Source organism: Ovis aries, chromosome 11 (genome assembly GCF_016772045.2).
Source record: "Ovis aries strain OAR_USU_Benz2616 breed Rambouillet chromosome 11, ARS-UI_Ramb_v3.0, whole genome shotgun sequence".
NCBI classification, from domain to species: domain Eukaryota; kingdom Metazoa; phylum Chordata; class Mammalia; order Artiodactyla; family Bovidae; genus Ovis; species Ovis aries.
In genome coordinates, this window is record NC_056064.1 from 50,411,091 (window position 1) to 50,432,242 (window position 21,152).

Here is a 21,152-nt window from a genome sequence, read left to right on the forward strand (position 1 = left end):
CACCAGAAGGCCCAAGGGTGGGCGAAGCTATGTCCTGAGGGGCCAGGTGACTCACACCCACCACACTCAGCAACCCAGCCCATAAAGAGATGAGGGTAGCGCCAGATGGAGCAAGAAGGACAAGGACTGGCCAAATCACAGGGATTCCTTCCCCTGAGCAGACAGAATGGGAAGTTTCGAGAGCAAAGCGGCCTCTGGCCTTTCCAAACAAGGCTGGGGGCGGGGAGGGAGGCCCGCCTGAGACCACGGAATGAATAGCCCAGCATCTATGCCTTGTGTTAACCGCCCACAAGGCCCTGGTCTGGGCTCTGCGTGACCACAGCTGGTCCCTAACCTCACAGGCAGCCCTTCCCTGCAGCCCGCAATGCCTTGGGGGCTGTACAATCCCAAAAGAACAGGCAGACAGCTTGTCTTTCCCAAGGACCCCTGAATCCCTGCTCTTCCTATCCACAGAGTGAACATGGCTGAGATGGACCAGCAAGCTCAGCCATGAAATCAGGCCAGGTGCCGAGGGGCAATGGGCTTCAGGGGAGAACCGAGCCTGCATGGCACGCCTGGAGCCTCCCTGCCGCAGACACCTGGGAAGCAGAGAGGGGGACGGCCAGCCCACATGGAGCCAGTGCCATCCTCCGCAGCAGCTGCCAGTCCTCACGGGTGCTGAGCACACACAGGGCAGCCGGCCCAGAGGGCGGCCAGCTCCAAGTGTGAGACACGCCGAATTTCAAAGACCTCCTACCAACAAAGAATGTAAAATATCTCCTTTTTCCTGTTGATTACATGTTCAGAGGATAATATTTTGGATATACTGAGTCAAGTTAATTATATTCCTAAAATTAATTGCCCCTGTTTTTACTTTTCTTTGATGTGGCTACCAGAAAATTCTGAATTACCTCCTTGTCCCGCACATGTGGCCCACATGGCACATCCCGTGGACAGTCTGTCGCTCCAGATGCCGCCATCAGGGCTGGGCCACTGTCCACCGTGATCCCCAAGCAGAGGACCCACCGCCCGACCCACAGTGGACCCGGGATGCCGAGCTCAAACCCGTAGCTCCCGGCCATGCATGGCACCAGTCACTCAGGGACACTAACCACTTCCTGAAAGTGTCAAGTGAGAAAAACTAACTTCCTGCTTGTCCCACTCTCGGGCACATGGACACTTGGAATTCCCAGAGCCGCTCACCCACCCAGCCAGTGAGGGAGCTGCTGTGAGCCAGCTGGAGCTCCCTCACCACACTGGACCTGTCAGGTGGCCGCCCCCAACTCCAGCAGCAGGGCCCTCTAGCGGCCCCAGCATGAGCACACCAGTTCACTGGGCATCTGGCCATGGCTCTGGGGCCAAACCCTCCACCCACCCTCCCACATCTGAACCCTGCTCCACAGTTAGCTAATGCCAGCTTCCAAGCAAAGGCCCAGATCTGCGATTCTGGAGACGAAGCCTTGGCAAGTGCCATCTACAGGTCCAGCAACTCTGCCTCCAGAATAGATCTCAGGACGGAGCCGTCGGCAGTTTGCTCAGAGAGTGCACGTGGTGCATGTGTGACCTTGTGTGTCTAAAAATGGCTCTGTTTCATCCTCATCCCCAGAACTGTCTAGCAAAACAGAATTCTAGAACAAATGCATTTCCTACAGTGTTCTGAAGGCACTGTGCGGCCTCCATCCCGGTGCCACCACAGATAGCCTGAGCCCGAGCCCGCCAGCCCCCTGAGAGTGCGGAACCATCCCCGCATCCCCAGCTCCTGACGAGTCACAGTGATGCCACCAGGTGGGGCCCCACTGGCCCAGGCACAGCCAGCCTGTCACTTGGAAACGCATGCCCTTCAATTCCAGGACCACTTCCCACCAGCTTCCTCCTGCGCTTTTGTGTTCTTGCTAGAGTTGAGGCAGCGGGAGCTGGCAGGCTGGCCGGCTGGCCTGTCCGGACTCCCCGTCCTCTGGCCTCTGTGCTCGTGCCTGGCCACTGGCTCTGTGGCTCCTCCCAGGAGGAGGCAGGGCAGCGATTCTGCACCCCAGGTCCAAGGCCTGCTCCCACGCCTCTGGGGCCCCATGTGCCCTCAGGCATCTGCTACCACGGGAAGAATGTGCTTGGGCAGGCCACAGACCAGCCAGGCCAGCTAACCCTCGGGTGCCTCAGCAGAATGGCTCCAGCGCTCCCAGACATGCAGCGCACTGGCATGTGTCTGGGATCCTGCCATCTGATCCACAGCTGTGGCTGACCCCGGCACCTTCTACTGTGGCTTCCTCATCTGCTTCCGAGAGTTCTTGTTTCTGAACCCTCCTTTTTAATGGCATCCAGCTCCCCAGTTCCAACAGCCTCCCCATCCTCTAAGAAAAGGATCAAATGCTCTGGCCTGTCCTGACAGCTGCTGTCCCTTCCTGTTTGCACTGGACTCTCACGTCAGGCTCACTCAAATGTCTGGGCCCCTTGGCTGTGAGCTCCCAATTACACTGGGACTCTGGTCACGGTACAGCTGGCTATCAGTAACCAGGTGGTGATCTGAGGAGCCACCCGTGCCCCCAACACTAGGAGCCTCCAGAATTCTCACGCTCACCTATCCCTGTTCTCGGGATAGTGTGGGCAGAGCCCCACCCTACCCAGGGAACCACCTCCGGCATCAGCAGTGTGGAGTCTGCGGGGATCTAGGACCTCATCTCCTCCAGCGCCTGCCGTGGCCCCCCCCCCGACACCTCCCCTTTTCGCCCTCTCCACCCTGTCACTGTGAGGACCCCACCCAGAGTCCCCTCTTCCACAGAGACAAACCTAGTTCTCGGCACTTGAGAAATATCAACTCATATCATCATATCACCATTGGGAGGCCCAGAGAGGGCAAACAACTTGCCCAAGGCCACACAGCAACCACTATATCTTTCCATGGTCCCTTCCATTCTGTGGCTGGAGACCTTTAAAAGTGGACAAAGACTTCCAGCCCACAAAGAAAAATCAAAACTTAAAAGACTACCATTTTGACACTTTCAGAAACAAAGTTTAAACCGTTAATCACGAGACAGAAACTGAACCATGGCAACTGTCATTAAAGTGTTTTCTCTAAATACAGCCCATTCTCATGACAAGGGAGTTTCACAGCTGTAGCATTTGTCAGCACCCTACTTCTCTATTCAATGCTCACCACACTGGAGGGGGTCACCTGGGTCCCCCACAAGCTCTTTCAGGAGGGTGAGGCCCAGCCATCACACCAGGACATCCATAAAGACAGACGAGCTACTGGTGTAGGCCGAAGGTGGTACCGGCAGCAGCTGGTGGAGGCCGAAGCACAGCTCCGGCTTGCAGCTCTGGATCAATCCCAGTGACCGTGGCAACATCCCCTTGGCGGAGGAAGGCACAGCCCAGAACCTGCATCAGCACTTACCTGATCTGGGCAAAGTGGCAGAGAAGCTCCCAGAGCGACTGGCCTGAGCAGAAAGTGTCTTGCAACCTAGAGCCATCGTCTAACTGCAGAGCAATGCGCACCTGAGGGGTGAGACGTTGGAGCCAGGTCAGGAAGAGGAGCACTGTCCTGGCTGGACCCTGCCCAGGTCTGGTCCTCAGGGCACAGGCGGAAGGTACTGTGTTTGCTGAATTTTTTTTAAATAAGTGAGCATACTGTTTTACGAGACGCTTTTAATAATTATCTCCCAAAATAGAGACGTAAGTCTATTAACCCACAAGGGGGATAAATACTCTGGTCCCTCTGTCAAGTGACAGACACACTAAAGCTCAAAGTCCCCAGGTGAGGGCCTGCTCAGCCCATTGCCACAGTGCAGTGATTCTCTAGGTCGCAGCTACTCCTGACCTTCTGGCCAAGGGGCTTCTCCAGGGCACATTTATTTACACTGTGTGTGTCAGTCACTCAGTCGGGTCCGATCTGCGACCCCATGGACTGTATCCCACCAGGCTTCTCTGTCCAAGGGATTCTCCAGGCAAGAGTACTGGAGTGGGTTGCCATTGTTTACATTAAATCCCAATAAAAGACAAAGGAGAAACCGCTCTGTGGGAGAGCGAGAGGGGGTCTCCAGCCACACCCAAGGAATCCCCTATGGAAGTCAGGGTTCCTTCCACATCAAAGGCTGCGAACCACAACTGTAATGGAAAAAGAGATCTATCAGGCTCAGCCCCAGGTGCCTGACTCTGGTGGGCGCTAAGCTCACACCCCTGAGGCTCTAGCCTGGTCTCTCAACCGGGATGAAAACTGCTTCCCTGCAGTACTGGGAGGATTTGCACTTTCATTCTTAAAGGACCTGCCTGAGCACAAGAGGGCAGCTATCACCATGATTCTCACCGTTTGCTAAATCCCTAGGAAGCAAAAGCTGCGGATTTGGTAGAAACCAGTGAGCTGCGGTCAGAAGACTCAGGCTGTGCTCTCGCTGCGCCCAGTCAGAGGAAGCCTGCGCCTCACCCTGTGTGTCCTCATCCCAGAGCTGAGGCTGCACTGGACGCCACACAGAGAGTCCTGCCGGCTCTAAGGTTCTTGGCGATGTTCTACGGTGAACGCTGCCAGCATGCCGACATGGACATAAGTAACCACCCCCACCCCAAAACACAGTCAGCACAAAGAATGAAAAGTCTCATTTCCAATCATCAGTTTGGGGAATAGAAAAGTGGCTGTCGCCTGACCGAGAGAAGCCAGTCTCACCCGAGGATGGGGACGAGTGCCTCGCATGCGCAGCCCACGCACCCCACCCATCTGCTCGGCCCCAGTGGTCTGAACAGAAGAGCTGGGAGGCGCGGCCGCCGAGCTACCTACCATGTTCTCGGGCCCCTCGCGGCTCCGGGAGATGGGCACCATCTCCAGCTTGGCGTTATTGGGCAGGTTGGCGAATCGCCACTGGAGAGAGAGGTCAAGCACATTCCTCTGAAACCTGCAAAACAGATCAAAGCCTCAGGCTGCCCCCTGACCCGAACACAGCCCAGCACTGCCAGGAGCAGCGTGTGAGCAGACGCCCATGTCTGGCCAGCACTTCCACAGTCCCTGGCGGCAAAGCTGCAAGAACTGAGGGCCGGCCTGAGAGCCTGCAAAGACAGGGTGGGTCCCTGACTCCAGTAGTGGATCTTCTGAAGGAAAGAGAGTGAGCACTGATACAATTCAAGCAGGAACAGTGAGAACACAGGTCACCTCTGGGGCAAAGCAAGCACCTGCTCCCTCAGACCATGAAGCAGTGATCAGTCCAACTACAAACTCAGAAAATGAAAGCACAGGTGGGCACGACTGAAGGGCATGTACCTTGCTCTGCACAGAAAAGTTCTAATGGAACAAAGCCCTGTTGCTACTGCCCGGAGCTGCAGCACTCCAGCCACTGCGGCCACGCCCCTGTACTGCAGGCCACCGGCCAAAATGACCTGCTCCCGTCCCCCCTGCTTCCTGCTATCCTTGGAAGCAGGGCCACAACCCCAAAAGCCAGTGACAGAGGCAAAGGTTTTAGAGAATCACAAATGGAATGACCTGACCTAAAATCCCCATGGAGAGCCAGGCCCTCACAGTGGCTGGAATATGGGGATAAAGGGCTGAGACCACCATTCCTGGCTCACAAAGCCAGGTCCTCCGACCCTGGAGTGGCCCATCATCTCTCTGTCCATGTCCTGCATGTTTTAGAGCTGGGGACCTGGCAACTTAGAGCCTCCAGCAGATCAAGGAAGAGGCCCGCATGGGCCCACAGCCTCCTCTAACCCTCATCTACAGAGCTCCTGGATCCAAAGACGGACGGTTCCTGCAAGGAACTGGTGGGAGGAAAGTGAAGTGGTGAGTCAGGAGGGAAATACCCACAGCCAAGAGGACAGGTAGAGAATCCAGTGACCTCCAAGACACCTGCTGGTCTCCACTGGCAGCCAGCCCTCCTAGGAAGCATGGCCAGGGTTGGGATCAGCCTACATCACAAACAGGAAACCAAGATGGGAAGTACCTACAGGCAGCCCAGGCCACCCAAAGGCAGTGCTAGGACCACACTATACAGCTCCTGATATTCAGCTCAGATCATATCTTGTCTGTGGACTGAAAAAGTCAGATACCCACACCTGACAAGAGGAGGGACAGAAAGGGGCTTGGGACTTGGAGGCCTTGACACTGTCTCACCTGGGTAGGGGAGGGAGGGTGGTAGCTAGGTGGCCCTGGAGCCTGCCTGACCCTGGGCCCTCCCCTGATCCTCTCTGCTCCCACGAATGCTATGGAAAGGAGAACCACCACTGTTAACCCTACAGATCACTTGGGAGTGAGGAAAGCTCTTGTCCATAACAGAAAACAGGAGCCGTGTGGTCGTGATTTTATAAGACACAGACAGCGGCCAGAATGAATCACCAGAAGAGTGAATAAGAGAACTTATTTATGCCTCTCAGAAGTCACACCCTGAGCTCCATTTTTAATGAAAGTTTAGGGGAAGAGGGGGAACTACAGCACTGGCAAGAGAACATGAGATTTGAATACACAAGGAAGTGGTCACCCAGCAGCATGAATACCGAGATGCCTTTGGAAACAACGGTTTTCTGAACATGCGAAGGGCGTCTGGAAGACCTAAGAAAGAAAGAACTTTGATACCCATCTTCAGCACTTTAGAAATTGCCACACAACAACTTCAACGTTAAGTGCAAGACAGGACAGCAAAGCTACAGAAAACTCGAGAAGGGAGGCGCTCGGAGCCCTGGAGATGAAGGGAAGGGGCCTCATGAAGTACACACACACACACACACACACACACACACACGTGGGCAAGAGGCTGCCTTCCTTGGCAGGAGCAGCAGTTTTTAAACAAATTACACAGTCAGTGGATACAAAGAAAACAAGAGAAAAATCAATACGTGTTGTAAGAGTCCAACCAGGCACCACATGGAAATCTCAGGCAGGTTCAGGGAGAGCAAAGAAAGAATACACAGCTCTGTGACAGGATGCCAGGGGAAGGCCCAGTACAGGCCCTGGGATTCTCCGTGGCTGGGCAGGAGGCCTGGGATGACACGGAGGCATGCCTGCTCAGACCTCCTCTATAGAGCCCCACGTGAGAGGCAGCGCGAGCCAGGTCTAGCAGAGCAGTCTCCCACACCTCCGGCTCCTGTCTACCCTTGATGTGAGGACAGCCATACTGTTATGGATGTGCTTAAGGTAGGAAGCTCCCCATATGCGACAGAAACCCGCACCCACTCATGTGGGGTTTTGACTCTTTCACTGCCCTAGATTCCAGAATCTGGTGAAAGCCCTCTTTTTGGAAAAATGCCTGCACACGAAGACTGGTGCTCCAGGGCCTGAGGCCACCAGAAGCTACCTGCTGTTTGCAGGTTTCTTCCCATTTCTCCATGATCACCTCTTCTTGCCCTCAGAGCCTCACCAGGAACTTACACAACCAAAGGCTCAAAGCCCTCTGCCGTGGTTGGAATATGGCCCCTAAAAAGACATATCCATAGCCAAACCCCCAGAACTCATGAATGTAACCTTATTTGGAGACAGGGCCTTTGCAGATGTAATTAAGAATCTCGAGATGAGATCATCCCGGGTTATCTGCTAGCCTCTAAATTCAGAGACAAGTGCCCTGATAAGAGACAGAAGAGTTCAGTTCAGTTGCTCAGTCATGTCCGACTCTTTGCAACCCCATGAATCGCAGCACGCCAGGACTCTCTGTCCATCACCAACTCCCGGAGTTCACCCAGACCCAGGCCCATCGAGTCCGTGATGCCATCCAGCCATCCCATCCTCTGACGTCCCCTTCTCCTCCTGCCCCCAATCCCTCCCCAGCATCAGAGTCTTTTCCAATGAGTCAACTCTTTGCATGAGGTGGCCAAAGTACTGGAGCTTCAGCTTTAGCATCATTCCTTCCAAGGAAATCCCAGGGTCCATCTCCTTCAGAATGGACTGGTTGGATCTCCTGGCAGTCCAAAAGACTCTCAAGAGTCTTCTCCAACACCACAGTTCAAAACCATCAATTCTTCGGCACTCAGCCTTCTTCACAGTCCAACTCTCACATCCATACATGACCACGGGAAAAACCATAGCCTTGACTAGATGGATCTTAGTCGGCAAAGTAATGTCTCTACTTTTGAATATGCTATCTAGGTTGGTCATAACTTTTCTTCCAAGGAGTAAGCATCTTTTAATTTCATGGCTGCAGTCACCATCTGCAGTGATTTTGGAGCCCAAAAAATTAAGTCTGACACTGTTTCTACTGTTTCCCCATCTATTTCCCATGAAGTGATGGGACCAGATGCCATGATCTTCGTTTTCTGAATGTTGAGCTTTAAGCCAACTTTTTTGCTCTCCTCTTTCACTTTCAAGAGACACAAACACACAAGGATCAGGGAGACAGAGATAAGAGGGAGGCAACCACAAGCCCAGGAACACTTCGAGTCCCCCAAAGCTGAAAGAGGTAAGACAGGGTACTCGCCCAGATCTCTGGAGGGGATGCAGCCCCACCAACCCCGTCATCAGGGGCTTCTGGCCTCCAGGAGGTGAGACAATAAACCCACGTGGGCTGAAGCCCCAGCAGGGCCCTGGGTGAAGGGTGGGTTATGGATTTGGAGCCCGTGGCCTGGCCAAAGCAAACTCACTTCAGGTCGTACTCGTTGGGGTTGAAGTCCTGCCGACGGCACGTGTCCTCCAGGACCTAAGGGTGAGATGAGGGTGTGAGCCACTGTGTCAGGCCTGGTCGCCCCAGGCGGGGGCAGGCAAGTGCCACTTAGGCAGCTGAGGGCACACAGTCCACCTCTTGCAGAGCCCGTTGGCTCCACAGGACAAAGCCTGTAATACAAGTGGTGGACCATTCACTCAGCAGCTCCACACACCTCACCTGCAAATCCTGCTTACTCTCTCCTCACTGGGCCTGCTGTGTCAACCCAGTTCTGCAAGACCTTCCACATCATGCCCTCAACAACTGGCCACCACAAATATCTTCCTACACACTCAGGGACGCCCCTCCACCCCCAGAGAATGTTCAAACTCCAAAGAGAGCCAACTCACGGAGGTCCTGGGTTCCCCACTCGACAGAAACCCCTCTTTCATCATGCTCTGCACACACTGAGTTGCCATTTATCGGCTCAGCCCCCATCCCCACCGTGTTTTCGCGCCGGCCCCTACATAACAGGGCCCAACAAGCATTTCCAACATAACGGGTTCGACATGGGCCAGCTGCCAGGTTAAGGGCAGCAAGTGACTCAGCACACGCCGCCACAGCGCACCGAGCCGGAGGGTGACCCTAGAGTGGAGACATGGGGCTGGAACCCTCGGAGTTGGGCTCGAAGCGCCGCGGGCTCGGATAGGGGTGGCGGGGGCCGCGACCCAATGCATCCCATCCCCTCAAGGAGGATAGCCAGCCCCCATCCCCATGCGCCCGGAGCCGGACGCGGAAGAGGGAGGGCCCGCCGCGCCATAAGGCCGTTCATTGGCCGCAGCAGGCCCCGCCCCAAGGTTCCCTCCCGGCCCCGCCCCCGCGGCCTTCGCAGCAACCGCAGGAGCGGCCGGCGCCACGTCTCCGCCGCCGCGTCTCCGCCTTTCGCTCGCCCGCCGCCCGCCTGCGGCCGCACCTGCAACAGTACGGTGCTCGGCGTCACCTTCACCGTGTGGCGCCGCCCGTTCGGGGCCAGCACCGACACCGCGGAGCCCCCGCCGCCTGCCGGGGCCGCCATCTTCCGCTCACGTGACCCGCTGCCCGCCCGCCCGGCGTCAAACAACTTTATCCGCAACAGCCGGACGCACACCCTCGCGGCTTCGGGGGCGGGGCCTTGGATGGGGCGGGGCCAGCGCGCCTCCGGGTCCGCCCCTGCGTGGCCACGCCCCGACGCTTTTGCTGGCCCACCCCCACACCCGAGCGCGCGCCCGACACCTGAGCGCGGTCACACCAGCTGGGCCACGTGGCCCTGGGTCCGGGCTTGGGGTGCCCTGGGCTCCCTATCCCCTCCGGCCCGTCTTGGGTCCCACTGCTCCTTTTCCTGCCCCCTATGGTCCCTAGGGGTGAAGCCAGGCTCCCGCACCTCTGTGGAGTGAATGCCTGCCGGCCGAGGGGTGGTGTGAAAGTCTGGGAGCAGCTTTGGAGAAGGGCCCGCCAGAAACTCCAAATCAGAGAGCAGATTCGGTGAAAGTCTGCGACGAGCATTCTGACTCTCCGTGCTCTCACCGTTTCCTGTGACAGAACTTGTCCTCCGATTCCAGCTGCCCAAGTCAGTGGAAGGTACCGGGAGGAGGGGCATGTGGATCCTGCCACCTCTAAGGAGTGGGTGCTGCAAGGCGCCCTCGTGTAGCTGACACATCCGTCTCACCGGCAGCCTCATACTGACCGCATGTGTATGCGAGAAAACCGGAAAGCTTCAGGGTAGCCACAGCTCCAGGGCCACCCTTCACAGTTTGCCTCACAGTCCTATTGGACTGACTGTGCAACCTCAGTGCCTCACCCAGCCCCCAAATTGGTCACTATCAGCCAGCCCCTCTGGGGAGAGGAGCCGCACAGGATACAGGGCAGAGAAGTTTTCTGGCTCAGAGTCAGCTTCAGTTGACCTGCCCCTCCCTTCCCACCTGCTCACATGGGTCACACCATCCATGTGTAGCTGAGTACACAAGACCTGGAGCAGACTCCTGGGGGGCACTTCTGATCACTGCCTGCAAGCTCTCTAACCCACCCTTCAGCCCGCCAGGGCCTCCCATGCAGTTCTGTGGCTGCGAGGTCCCTGGTTGCCCCCAACCTGGCCTCTTCAGCACTGCAGGGTTTCCTCAGAGCCCCATCTGCTGGGACAGGCCTTTCGTGCCTGCTCACTTGTTTACTGGCTGTCTCCACTCAGGGCAGCCCTGTCTGCCTGGCTATCCACTGGCAGGCACGCAGACCGGAGTCTCACACGGGGCGGGAGTTCTGCAAACATCTGTGAGAGGAATGACTATTGATGGGGAGACAAACATATGCGCAGTCCCCCACATGTGCTTTCTCTGGCTGCTGCCACCCGCCAGGCAGATCAGCTCCATGGGGTCTGTGTCCTGGTGGTGGCATTAGGAGATGGGAGAGACAGAGCAGACCTGCCTCCCTTAGTAGCCTGGCTGGGTGTGACCTTTTGAAGACGAAGCACTACAAACCAGAGTCTGTGAGGCATCCATGAAGCAAGCCCCAGAGCCGACCTCTGATGCTGGACACAGCTTGAGAAGCCTCCAGAGGCTGGAAACGCCCAGCAGAGGCTCCCCTGGGACAAGGGATAATTTCAGGCCAGGGGCAAAAATTCAGGCTTGACATACCAGCTCCTCACCACAGCAGGAAGGACCCTTACCTGTTTCGTGGCAAGTTTGCCACAGATTAGAACTCACAAGCCTGAGTCAGAACTCCTCCATTAGAACGCCTCCATTTGCTCCATGAGGAGGCTGCCTCCTTGTGCTTGCCTTCCTGAGCTCCTCACTGCAACTTAGCACCTTCCCTCATGGCCTCAAGGCCTCCTACAGGGGGTCTGGTTACAGCCTTGAGAGTGGGATCACAATAGGGGTCACAGAGATGACTGTGGGGTCAAAGATTGTCTTTGGGAATCATGCAAGGTCCTAAAGGGGAGTCCTTTCTTGGTGCTCATAGTTCAGCTTCTTTTTGTAGCTCTTATTTTTTATTTCCAAATTTGCCATTAAAAAAAAATTACATATCTGTACATTAATATTCACAGCAGCTTTATCTAATAGTCGAAAGCTGGAGTGAACTTAAATGTCCTTCACCAATGCTGCACATCCACACTCAGAGCACTGCTCAAAAATCAAGGGAATGAATACTGACTGCAACCTGGGTGAGTCACGCTGAGTGAAAAGAGCTGGTCCTGGAATTTCTTGGTGGTCCAGTGGCTAAGACTCCACACTTCCACTGCAGAGGGTGCGGATTCTATCCCTGGTTGGGGAATTCTGCATGCTACATCATGTGGCGAAAGAAAATAAAAAAGAGCCGGTCCCCAAAGGCTGCAATTGTATGGAAATGACAGTGTTTGCCTTTTTCTCTCTGTGTTAATATGTGCATACGTATTTATATTTTAAAGTAAGTTAATGAGGGACTTCTCTGGTGTGCCAGTGGTTAAAGAATCCACCTTGAAATGCAAGGGACGCAGGTTCACTCCCTGGTCAGCAAACTAAGATCCCACATGCTACTGAGCACTGCAGTCACTGAGCCTACATGCTCTGGAGCCCGTGTGCCACAACGAAAGATCCCAAGTGACGCAATTAAGACCCAACACAGCCAAATAAATGAGTGAGTATTGTTAAAAAAGAAAGTAAGTTGATGATATCTAGGCCCTTTCTCCCCAAATATTGCAGCAGCTGCTCCTAAGAACTAGGACCTTCTCCTGTTTAATCATAACCCGTCACCACATGCAACAACCATGGATATAATGATATTATCTAATGATATATCTACACAGTCCACGTTCGAATTTCCTTTGTCCCAAAATGGTCCTTTATAGCTGGTTGTCACATTGCATTTGGTTGTTGGGCCTGTTTACACTCCTTTAATCTACCACAGTCCTGGGAATTCCCTGGTGGTCCAGTGGTTAGGACTCTGCACTTTCACTGCTGAGGGCATGGATTTGATCCCTGGTTAGGGAATTAAGATCCCACAAGCTGTGTGGCACAGCCAAAAATAATAATAATAATAACCACAGTGCCTCTGTTTTTTTGTTTTGTTTCTATTTTTCATGACATTCACATATTTTAGAGCCCACAGGCTGGATCTGCATGGTCTTTTCCTGGAGTTAAACATTCAGGGCAGTGAGGCAGTGTAGATGACAGCCTCTCAGGAGCTCTAGGGTTTCAGTTCGTCCCATTAGTAAGAATGCAAAGATTGAACCTCCCCATTCCAGGTACCTTGTAAACTGAATGAGCTGTGTGTGGAGGTAATTCTTTGAGAGCACAAATATGATGTTTTTCTAAGAACCACTGACCAAGTGGTTTTAGCACCAACTGATAGTCCTTGCCTGAATCCATCATTACATTTATGGTGCAAAATCAGTCTTGCAACCTTATCATTCCCTCTATACTTAACAGGCATTTTCTGATTGAGAATTTTTTAAAATTCCTAAATGTTAGCATGAACGCATGGATTCTTTTTCTTCATTCAGTTATGCTTTTGATGCTAAAATTTGATCCACATTTGACCAGTTAGACCCTCCGTTCAAGCTGGCTCCTGTGCTTCTTTGGGGAAGGGAGGACAGTAACTTTTTATTTTCATATTATTTCAAACTTAGAAGTTACAAGAACAGTACATAAACTAACTCCTGCATGCATACCTCCTAGACACACCATTTGTTTGCATGTTGCCCATTTGCTTCATCATTATCATTTCTCTCTATGTATATTTTTTTCTCTCTTTGTCACTGTGTGTATATATATCTTTTTTTTTTTTCTGAAACCATCTGAGAGTAAGTGGGGACATTGTACACCTTTGCCACTAAATACCTCAGTATGTATTTCTGAAGAAGGGCCACTCTTACTTCACCACCAAACTATGATACAACATTGGGAGATCTTTAATTGATACAACAATCTGAGCTACTCAGCAGTCACCTGTAGCACTCACACTTTTCCTGCATCTTTTTGATGTTTCTGTTGTTCTCTGAGCGCTTCCTCACTTCAGCCACAAGAAAGTGTCTTAAGCTTACCCAGGTTGTCCCTGCCCCAGCCCTGAATGCCATTTCCCAAGGAAGCCCTAGTCCCTGCTAGAGGGGAGTGGGATTTAGCGACCAAGGTCTGGAGTTGAGCGTGTTCATTGCTACCGGGATGCCTCTGCTTTGTAGACCCCCTAGGAGACAGTGCTAGCATCCTGAATTCACCACCCCTTATTCTTCCTCTTCTTCCCTCCTTCCATATTTATACTTGGCTGAATTGTATGACAGACTGGTTCCAAATAGGAAAAGGAGTACGTCAAGGCTGTATATTGTCACCCTGCTTATTTAACTAATATGCAGAGTACATCATGAGAAACGCTGGGCTGGATGAAGCACAACTTGGAATCAAGGTTGCTGGGAGAAATATCAATAACCTCAGATATGCAGATGATACCACCCTAATGGCAGAAAGTGAAAAAGAACTAAAGAGCCTCTTGATGAAAGTGAAAGAGAGTGAAAAAGTTGGCTTAAAGCTCAACATTCAGAAAACGAAGATCATGGCATCTGGTCCCATCACCTCATGGCAAATAGATGGGAAACAATGGAAACAGTAGCTGATTTTATATTGGGGGGGGGCTCCAAAATCACTGCAGATGGTGACTGCAGCCATGAAATTAAAAGACGCTTGCTCCTTGGAAGGAAAGTTATGACCAACCTAAACAGCATATTAAAAAGCAGAGACATTACTTTACCAACAAAGATCCGCCTAGTCAAGGCTATGTTTTTTTCAGTAGTCATGTATGGATGTGAGATTTGGACTGTAAAGAAAGCTGAGCACAGAAGAATTGATGCTTTTGAACTGTGGTGTTGGAGAAGACTCTTGAGAATCCCCTGAACTGCAAGGGGATCCAACCAGTCCATCCTAAAGGAGATCAGTTCTGAGTGCTCATTGGAAGGACTGAAGTTGAAGCTGAAACTCCAATACTTTCGCCACCTGATGCGAAGAGCTGACTCATTTGAAAAGACCCTGATGCAGGAGGAGAAGGGGATGACAGAGGATGAGATGGCTGGATGGCATCACCAACTCAATGGACATGGGTTTGGGTGGACTCCAGGAATTGGTGATGGACAGGGAGGCCTGGCGTGCTGCGGTCCATGGGGTCGCAAAAAGTCAGACACAACTGAGCTACTGAACTGAACTGTATGCATTTGTAAATATTAAACCATTTTCAATATACAAAAAAAAAGGCACAACCAGATAAACCCTTATCCAAGTAAGAACCCTTTTTCAGCGGCATCAACATATTTATTAATTTACTCTGTTCCAAAATGCCCTCCAAATAGCTTTGGAATTACTATAACAATCCTGTTACTAACCAAACCTACTAAGGAAATCTCAAGATCTCTTTGTAATTATTTTTGTCCTCAGAATATATCACACTGAAATTCAGAATATGGTGTTCAAAGCTGTTTGAATTCTCTTTTTTTCTGTGTGGTTATGTTGATTTGATATACAATAAAGGAATCAAAAAATCATTTATGACTGAATTTTAGGGTCTTTTTCATTCTTTCTCTATTTAATATTTTGATTATGGAGAATATTCATTTGAGTTAAATATTATTTGATTCAAAAGTTATAAATATAAAATGACCCATAGCCAGAAAAGGGTCACTCCCTCTTCATCACTCTGTCACCCACATAGGAAGTAATCTTCCAGTTCCGCAGTAGCCCTCCTGTTTTTCTGCAAAGATGAGCATGTGCATGTATCAGAAGCTAAGTGGACACAGATGCAGATTCTCTCCCTCCTTTTTACCCAGCAGGTAACACAGAACATACCCTCATTTGTTGTCTTCTCTGCAGCCTGTACGACTCACTCTGGAACCTCGTCTAACTGCTCCACTCCACCATACGGTACATCCAGAGCATGAAGTCCTGATGTCATATAGGTTAGTAGTCAGGGCTTGGGGTCCAGGCTCCCCTCCCTACACCAAGCAGAGCTTTGACATCTCCTGGCTGCCTGGGCCTCTATTCTTCATCTGTAAAGCTAGACCCAGGGAGGTGGAGACTCAGTGCCGGTAAGCCAGACAAACATCACAGGCAGCGATTCCACTCAGTGTCTGTGGGATATCTTGAGCCAGGTCAGAAGGTGAGGCCAGAGTCCTCACCCCAGGCTGCCCAGACTCCCTTCAACATTGGCCCAGAACCCACCTGAATGTGGGGGTGAGGGGCCAGTAATAGCGGTTATTTTCCCCAGTGCCTCTAATGGGACCAAGGCTGTATCTTCCAAAGAAACAATGTCCCAAACTAGTTCTCTTAGAACTTCAGGTTGTAGGTTAAGGTTTAAAAGCCCCTGGCTGGGCTGACCTGGGGACTAAAGCTCCTTCCACCTGTTTCTTTGGGAAAGTTGTGGCTCATTCTCAGAGCAAGTGGCTTCTGAGGCTCCTCTGAGCTGGACCTGGGGAGGATCAGCCCTGCCTCACTCTGTGCTTAGACTACAGCTGAATGCATTTAAAATATACATAAAGATTATATAGACAGATATAATTGTAGTAAAATTGCAATTTAAATTTAATAAGTTTTAAATCTACTTTCCAGCATAGATTCTCTGGGCGATTATCTGTATTATCATTCAGGCTTTCCACTGCCAAAGGAAAAAAAAAAAATGTGAGTTCCTGATGGCGGCCTGCTGTCCACCCTCAGCACTCTCCACCTCACGGCCGCCTGCTCAGCCCATTCTCCAGGCCTTTCCTCAGCTGCCTCCCATCAGAAGGATGATGCCCACAGGTCACCTGCTGGGGGGCTTCCCTGACAGTTTCCCACCTGCTGCCCTCTGCCTCGTTTTCTCGTTTTCTGACCTCCTGACCTCACATTGTGGAGTCCCATGAGCAGCTGTTTCCATCATCTGCCCCCTTACCCCCAGCAGACAAGCCTGGGACAGGACTCCGGTGAGTGCATGTGAGATCGTCAGGGACCCCCACGCATGGACCACCATGCATGGAGCTGCCCCACATTTGGTCTCGGTGGCTTCCAGGCCAGGCAGACACCTGGACAGGTAAGAATCTCGGCTTCTACTCACACCTGCAAAGGAGATCACACTGTTAATTTCATGAAATTAGTTCCGTTTCTAAGCTGCCACCAGCTGGCAGAAGAATCAACACACTTCACTCAGGAGCTTGCTTGGCTCTCAGTGTCCTCCTCTGAGAAGTGGATCCTGATTCCTGGGTGGAGGGTGGTGGTGCTTCTGCAAGATGGTGTGAGGAAAGTGCTCAGCATAGTCCCCACCGCCCCGCCCTCCAGTTAGTTCTGTAAGCAAACACAGTGGGATTTGGAGAGGACAGGGGAGCCACCTTCCTGCTCCTCCTCACCTCCTCGTCCCTCCCAAGCAGCGGCTTGACAGCTGTTCCCAGGATCTGCTTTGAATTAAAAAGTGGTGTAGCTCTTTAAGAAAAGCATCCGCCGCCCCCGCCGCCCTGCTGCCCCCTTTGAAGTCGCTGGCGCTGAAAGGTTCCCAGTGGCAGATCTGAGGGTTTGTTTCTGCCTCCCCAGAGGCCACGTGCGGATCACAGGGTGAGAGGGAGGGAGGGCCGAAGGTCACATGGCCTGCAGCCGCTATTGCAGCCAGCGCTGAGGACCTGCAGGCTGCTCGGATGGGGATCAGCCGGCTGGAGCTCATTAGGGCTCAGCAGAGCCAGCAGCTGGGAAAGCTAAGGAGGAGCTGTCTCTGGCCCTCTCCACAGGCCTGGGGCAGCCTGACCTCCCCCGCGCCCTCTCACCTATATAGTGAGGAGCATGCCCTGGCACTTTGCAGACACTCTGGTGACACCCCCAAGAAGCCCCGTCTCCACAGATGTGTAGGAAGCCCCTCCCATCCCCATTGCCTTCCTCCCCTCAGCTTTGGAATGTGGCTGGTCCCAGGGGGACCCCAGTGGACCCTGACACTCCATAGTTAGCCCAGGTCAGCTGTGGGTTGGCATCCAGGACAGTCCTTCAGCCAGGATTGCCCACCAGCCAGGTGGGGCTGTGTGGGGAGGGTGGGCTGGGGTCAAGCCTGGGGCCAGAAAACCCTATCAGTCCTCCATTCACAGGCATGGGAGGGCAGGGCTTGCAGCAGAGTGACGGGCACATCTGGTACTCATCTTCCTCACCCCTAAGTAAAGGGGGCTCTGATTCCCACGTGCTCCCAGTCCTACGGTGAGGGGCGTATGGGTCCTTTCTGCAGGTGACCCCAAGGCTGCTCAGGCCAGGCCTACAAACGGCCACCTGCAGACAGGAGAGGACAACTTCTGACATCATGCCTCAGAGTTGTTTGCAAAGGCCTGGAACTGACCAGGTGGCCCCAGCCCCTGTACCAGACGGCTCCAAGTGATGGGCTTTTCTCATCAAGGCCCCAGGATGTGAAGCGAAGGCGGTTCCTGCTGATGGAGAGCAGGGGTCGGGAAACCAGGCGGATTCAAGCTCTGCGATTGCATGACCTCACCTTGAGGCCCCTCCCCCAGCTCAAAGCTAGCTGTGGGCTCTTGGCTGGCTGGGGAGTAGGGCCTCCATTCAGGGCAAGCCACTGGTGCGGGTTGTGGTGGTCTGCCCCACTTTCCTGCCCTCTTGGGCCTCAGAGGCCAGCAGCTGGGATGCAGAGCCGCCCAGGTGGTTGTGCAAGGCGGGGCGGCTGAGGCCAGCAGGGAACAGCTGGGCCCCAGACGGCAGGCAGCAGCTGCAGCCCAGAGCAGCCTTGTGCTGTTGGAGCCCTGGGCTCAGGCCCCTGGGCTGATCCCCAGGAGGGAGTCGGCTGTGTGATACGGGGCCGACCCATATCCAGGTAAAGACACTGAGTCTGGAGCTGCTGGACATCCTGAGACCCTGAAGGCCCAGTCCAACAGGTGGGATCCCCTGCACCACTGACTGCCCCCCACCATACATTCCTCCCCAGGGCCTGCTGGCCAGCAGGGACCCCAAGCCTGTCCCAACTCGGGCTCTAGGTCTTGTTTCCCAAAATGTTCCATCTCTGATGCCCCCTTCCGAAACTGGGCACATGTGGACACATATGGACAGGGCTTTCTGGGTGGCTCAGTGATAAAGAAATTACCTGCGATGCAGAAGACGCAGGAGATACCACAGGTTCGATCCCTGGGTCAGGAAGATCTCCTGGAGGAGGGCTTGGCAACCCACTCCAGTATTCTTGCCTTGGAAAATCCCATAGAAAGAGGATCCTGGCACACTCCAGTCCATAGGGTCGCACAGGGTCAGACACAACTGAAGTGGCTGAGCATGCCCGCGTGCCACACGTGGACCAGTCTCATCAGTTCCTTCTGTGCTCCCTCCCCTACAACTTCCTCCCAAAAGGCCCAGCCCCTGAACCCCCATCCTATATCTAAAGATGGCACTTCAAAAGAGGCAGAGGCTCCCCTCTGGGCTCTCATTTTCCTAGGCCTCCTTGGACCTGGGCATGCACAGGATCTAAGCTTGGCTAGAAGCACCTATCGCCCACCTGAACGGGAACCAGGAAGCCAAGAGACAGAAATGATACAGAAACTACCTGGACATGGCAATGGTTTGGGGCGGGGTCGGCAGAAGAGTGAGTCCCACGTTCAGCATATCTGGTGTCCATGGGCCATTGTTCCCGCTTTTCCTCCTCAAGCTTGAGTGTCAGCCCTCCAGACATCACACAAGCCCCCTGTGCCCAGGACCGCATCTGCCTTGGTTCCTGAAGAATGGTTGGCATCCACTGGGGGGCAACAACTATCATTGATCACGTGCTCACTGGCCTATACAAGTCCTGCCCCATTTCATGCTCCTATGACCCTGGAAGGCAGGTAGTATTCTCATCCCCACCCTACAGATAATAAGCCTGAGGTTCAGAGAACCAGCTGCAGGCCCAGCAGGGGCAGATGTAGGCTCTCAGCCCCACGGCTACATCTGTTATTGTGTGGGTCCCATAGACATCTGTCTAATAAGTGAATAGTGGCATGCACATCCCATGTCCCAACAGAATCTCCAGGGTGGGACCAGCCCACCACATTCACTCACCTACCCTCCTTCCCTGCCAGTTACCTGGTGCTTCAGGCCCAGCCTGCTGACCACCACTGGTCAGACCCTTAGGTGTTTGGGTTTTTTTTGGGGGGGGGGTTAGGTAAAATTCATAATATAGAACCACTTTAGGGACTTTCCTGGTGGTCCATGGTTAAGAATCTGCCTTCCAAAGCAGGGGACATGGGTTCAATCCCTGGTCGGGGAACTCAGATCCCACATGCCACAGGGCAACTAAGCCCATGCACCACAACTAGAGAAGACCCCATGGGCCGCACATGGAGAAAGCCCCAGTGCTGAAAGGAAGAGGCCACATGCTGCACTGGACATCCAGCACAACCAAAACCAAAACACAAGCAAACAAAGAAAACCTTAAGGTGCGCAATCCCATGGCACGTAGTACATTCACAATGTGGTGCAACCGTCACCACAGTCAATTCTAGAACATTTTCATCATCCCAGAAAGAAGACCTGTCCCCTTTAGCAGTCACTCCCTGCTCCTCCCTGTCCCCCGGAAATTAACTCCCTGCAATGCAAGAGATCAGAGTTCAATCACTGGATCGGGAAGATCCCCTGGAGAAGGGAATGGCTACCCATTCTAGTATTCTTGCCTGGAGAATTTCATGGACAGAGGAGCGTGGCAGGGCTACAGTCCATGGGGTTGCAAAGAGTCAGACAGGACTGAGCAAGAAAGGCCTTTCTATCTCTTGATTTGGTTACTCTGGATATTTCATGTGAATGGAATCATAAGATAGGTGGCCTTTTGTTTCCGGCTTATTTCACTTGCTTATTGTTTTTAAGGGTCATCTATGTTGAAGCACGTGTCAGTACTTTGTTCCTTTTCATGGCTGAATAATAGTCCATTGTGTGGATGGACCACATTTTCTTCATCCATTTTATTCATTATGGACATTGGGCTGTTTCCCCCTTTTGGCTACAGTGAGTACTGCTGCTGTGAACAGTGATGGTCAGGCTTTTGTTTGAACACCTGTCTTCAACTCTCTTGGGATTATACCTAGGCGTGGAATTGCTGAGCCATGTGATGATTTTGTATGTAACTTACTGCACAGCCACCAAACTGTTTCCATAGCAGCTATACTGTTTTATATTCCTGCCAGCAATGCATGGGCTCTAGTGTCTCCATACTCACGCCAATGCTCATTGTTTTCAATGTTTTCCTTTGCTTGTTTTTGTTTTGGCTGCACCACATGGCTTGCTGGACCTTAGTTCCCTGACCAGGAATTGATCCCGATCCTTGGCAGTGAAAGCACTGAGTCGTAACCACTGGACTTTCAGGGAATTCCCTGCTTTCCATATTTTTTTTATCACAGCCATCCTAGTGGGTGTGAGGTGTTATCTGAATTTCCACTGTTCAGTCCAGGATCCCTTTCCTCCCGTGTCAGGGCCACAGCAGCCTCTAGGCTAGGTGCAGGCAGCCTGGAAACTGAGGCCAACCTGCTGTCCTGGGAATCTCCCTCCCAGATTTTGGGAGCTGAAGACTAAGTTGGAGGAGTCCGAGGTGCAGAAGGTAAAGCTGGCCCTTGAGGGAACAGAGCCAGTCTGTGACAGTCGAGAGGAGAAGGAGGTATGAACCGCTCCAGAAGGCTCTCAGGAGCTGTTG

General features: G+C 52.9%; 1 protein-coding gene and 1 long non-coding RNA gene across 6 annotated transcripts in view; both read right to left on the reverse strand.

Annotated features, from left to right (window-relative positions):
* The window catches only part of ASPSCR1 (ASPSCR1 tether for SLC2A4, UBX domain containing), a 28,307-nt gene extending 18,703 nt beyond the window's left edge, over nt 1-9,604 (reverse strand). For 2 of the 4 annotated variants that reach the window (XM_027974288.2, XM_015098906.3), the window contains exons 1-4: nt 9,490-9,604; nt 8,518-8,573; nt 4,742-4,856; nt 3,368-3,468 (exon numbers count right to left, since the gene is read on the reverse strand). In XM_027974288.2, coding sequence (XP_027830089.1) covers nt 3,368-3,468; nt 4,742-4,856; nt 8,518-8,573; nt 9,490-9,591 — 374 coding nt within the window. In that variant the 5' untranslated portion in view covers nt 9,592-9,604. Of the gene's footprint in view, nt 1-3,367; nt 3,469-4,741; nt 4,857-8,517; nt 8,574-8,926; nt 9,311-9,489 lie in introns of those variants that run through there. The other 2 variants (XM_027974287.2, XM_027974289.2) reach the window with 2 other exon arrangements.
* A 5,453-nt stretch (nt 9,605-15,057) lies between these two features.
* LOC114116955 (uncharacterized) lies at nt 15,058-17,046 on the reverse strand. 2 transcript variants are annotated; one of them, XR_006061271.2, is made up of 4 exons: nt 16,876-17,046; nt 16,425-16,588; nt 15,347-15,442; nt 15,058-15,251 (listed from the first exon to the last, which is right to left on the reverse strand). It is a non-coding gene; the product is annotated as an uncharacterized LOC114116955 (long non-coding RNA). The 2 variants fall into 2 exon arrangements; XR_003590798.3 differs by lacking the exons at nt 15,058-15,251; nt 15,347-15,442 and adding an exon at nt 16,055-16,151.
* Between the last annotated feature and the right edge of the window lie 4,106 nt (nt 17,047-21,152).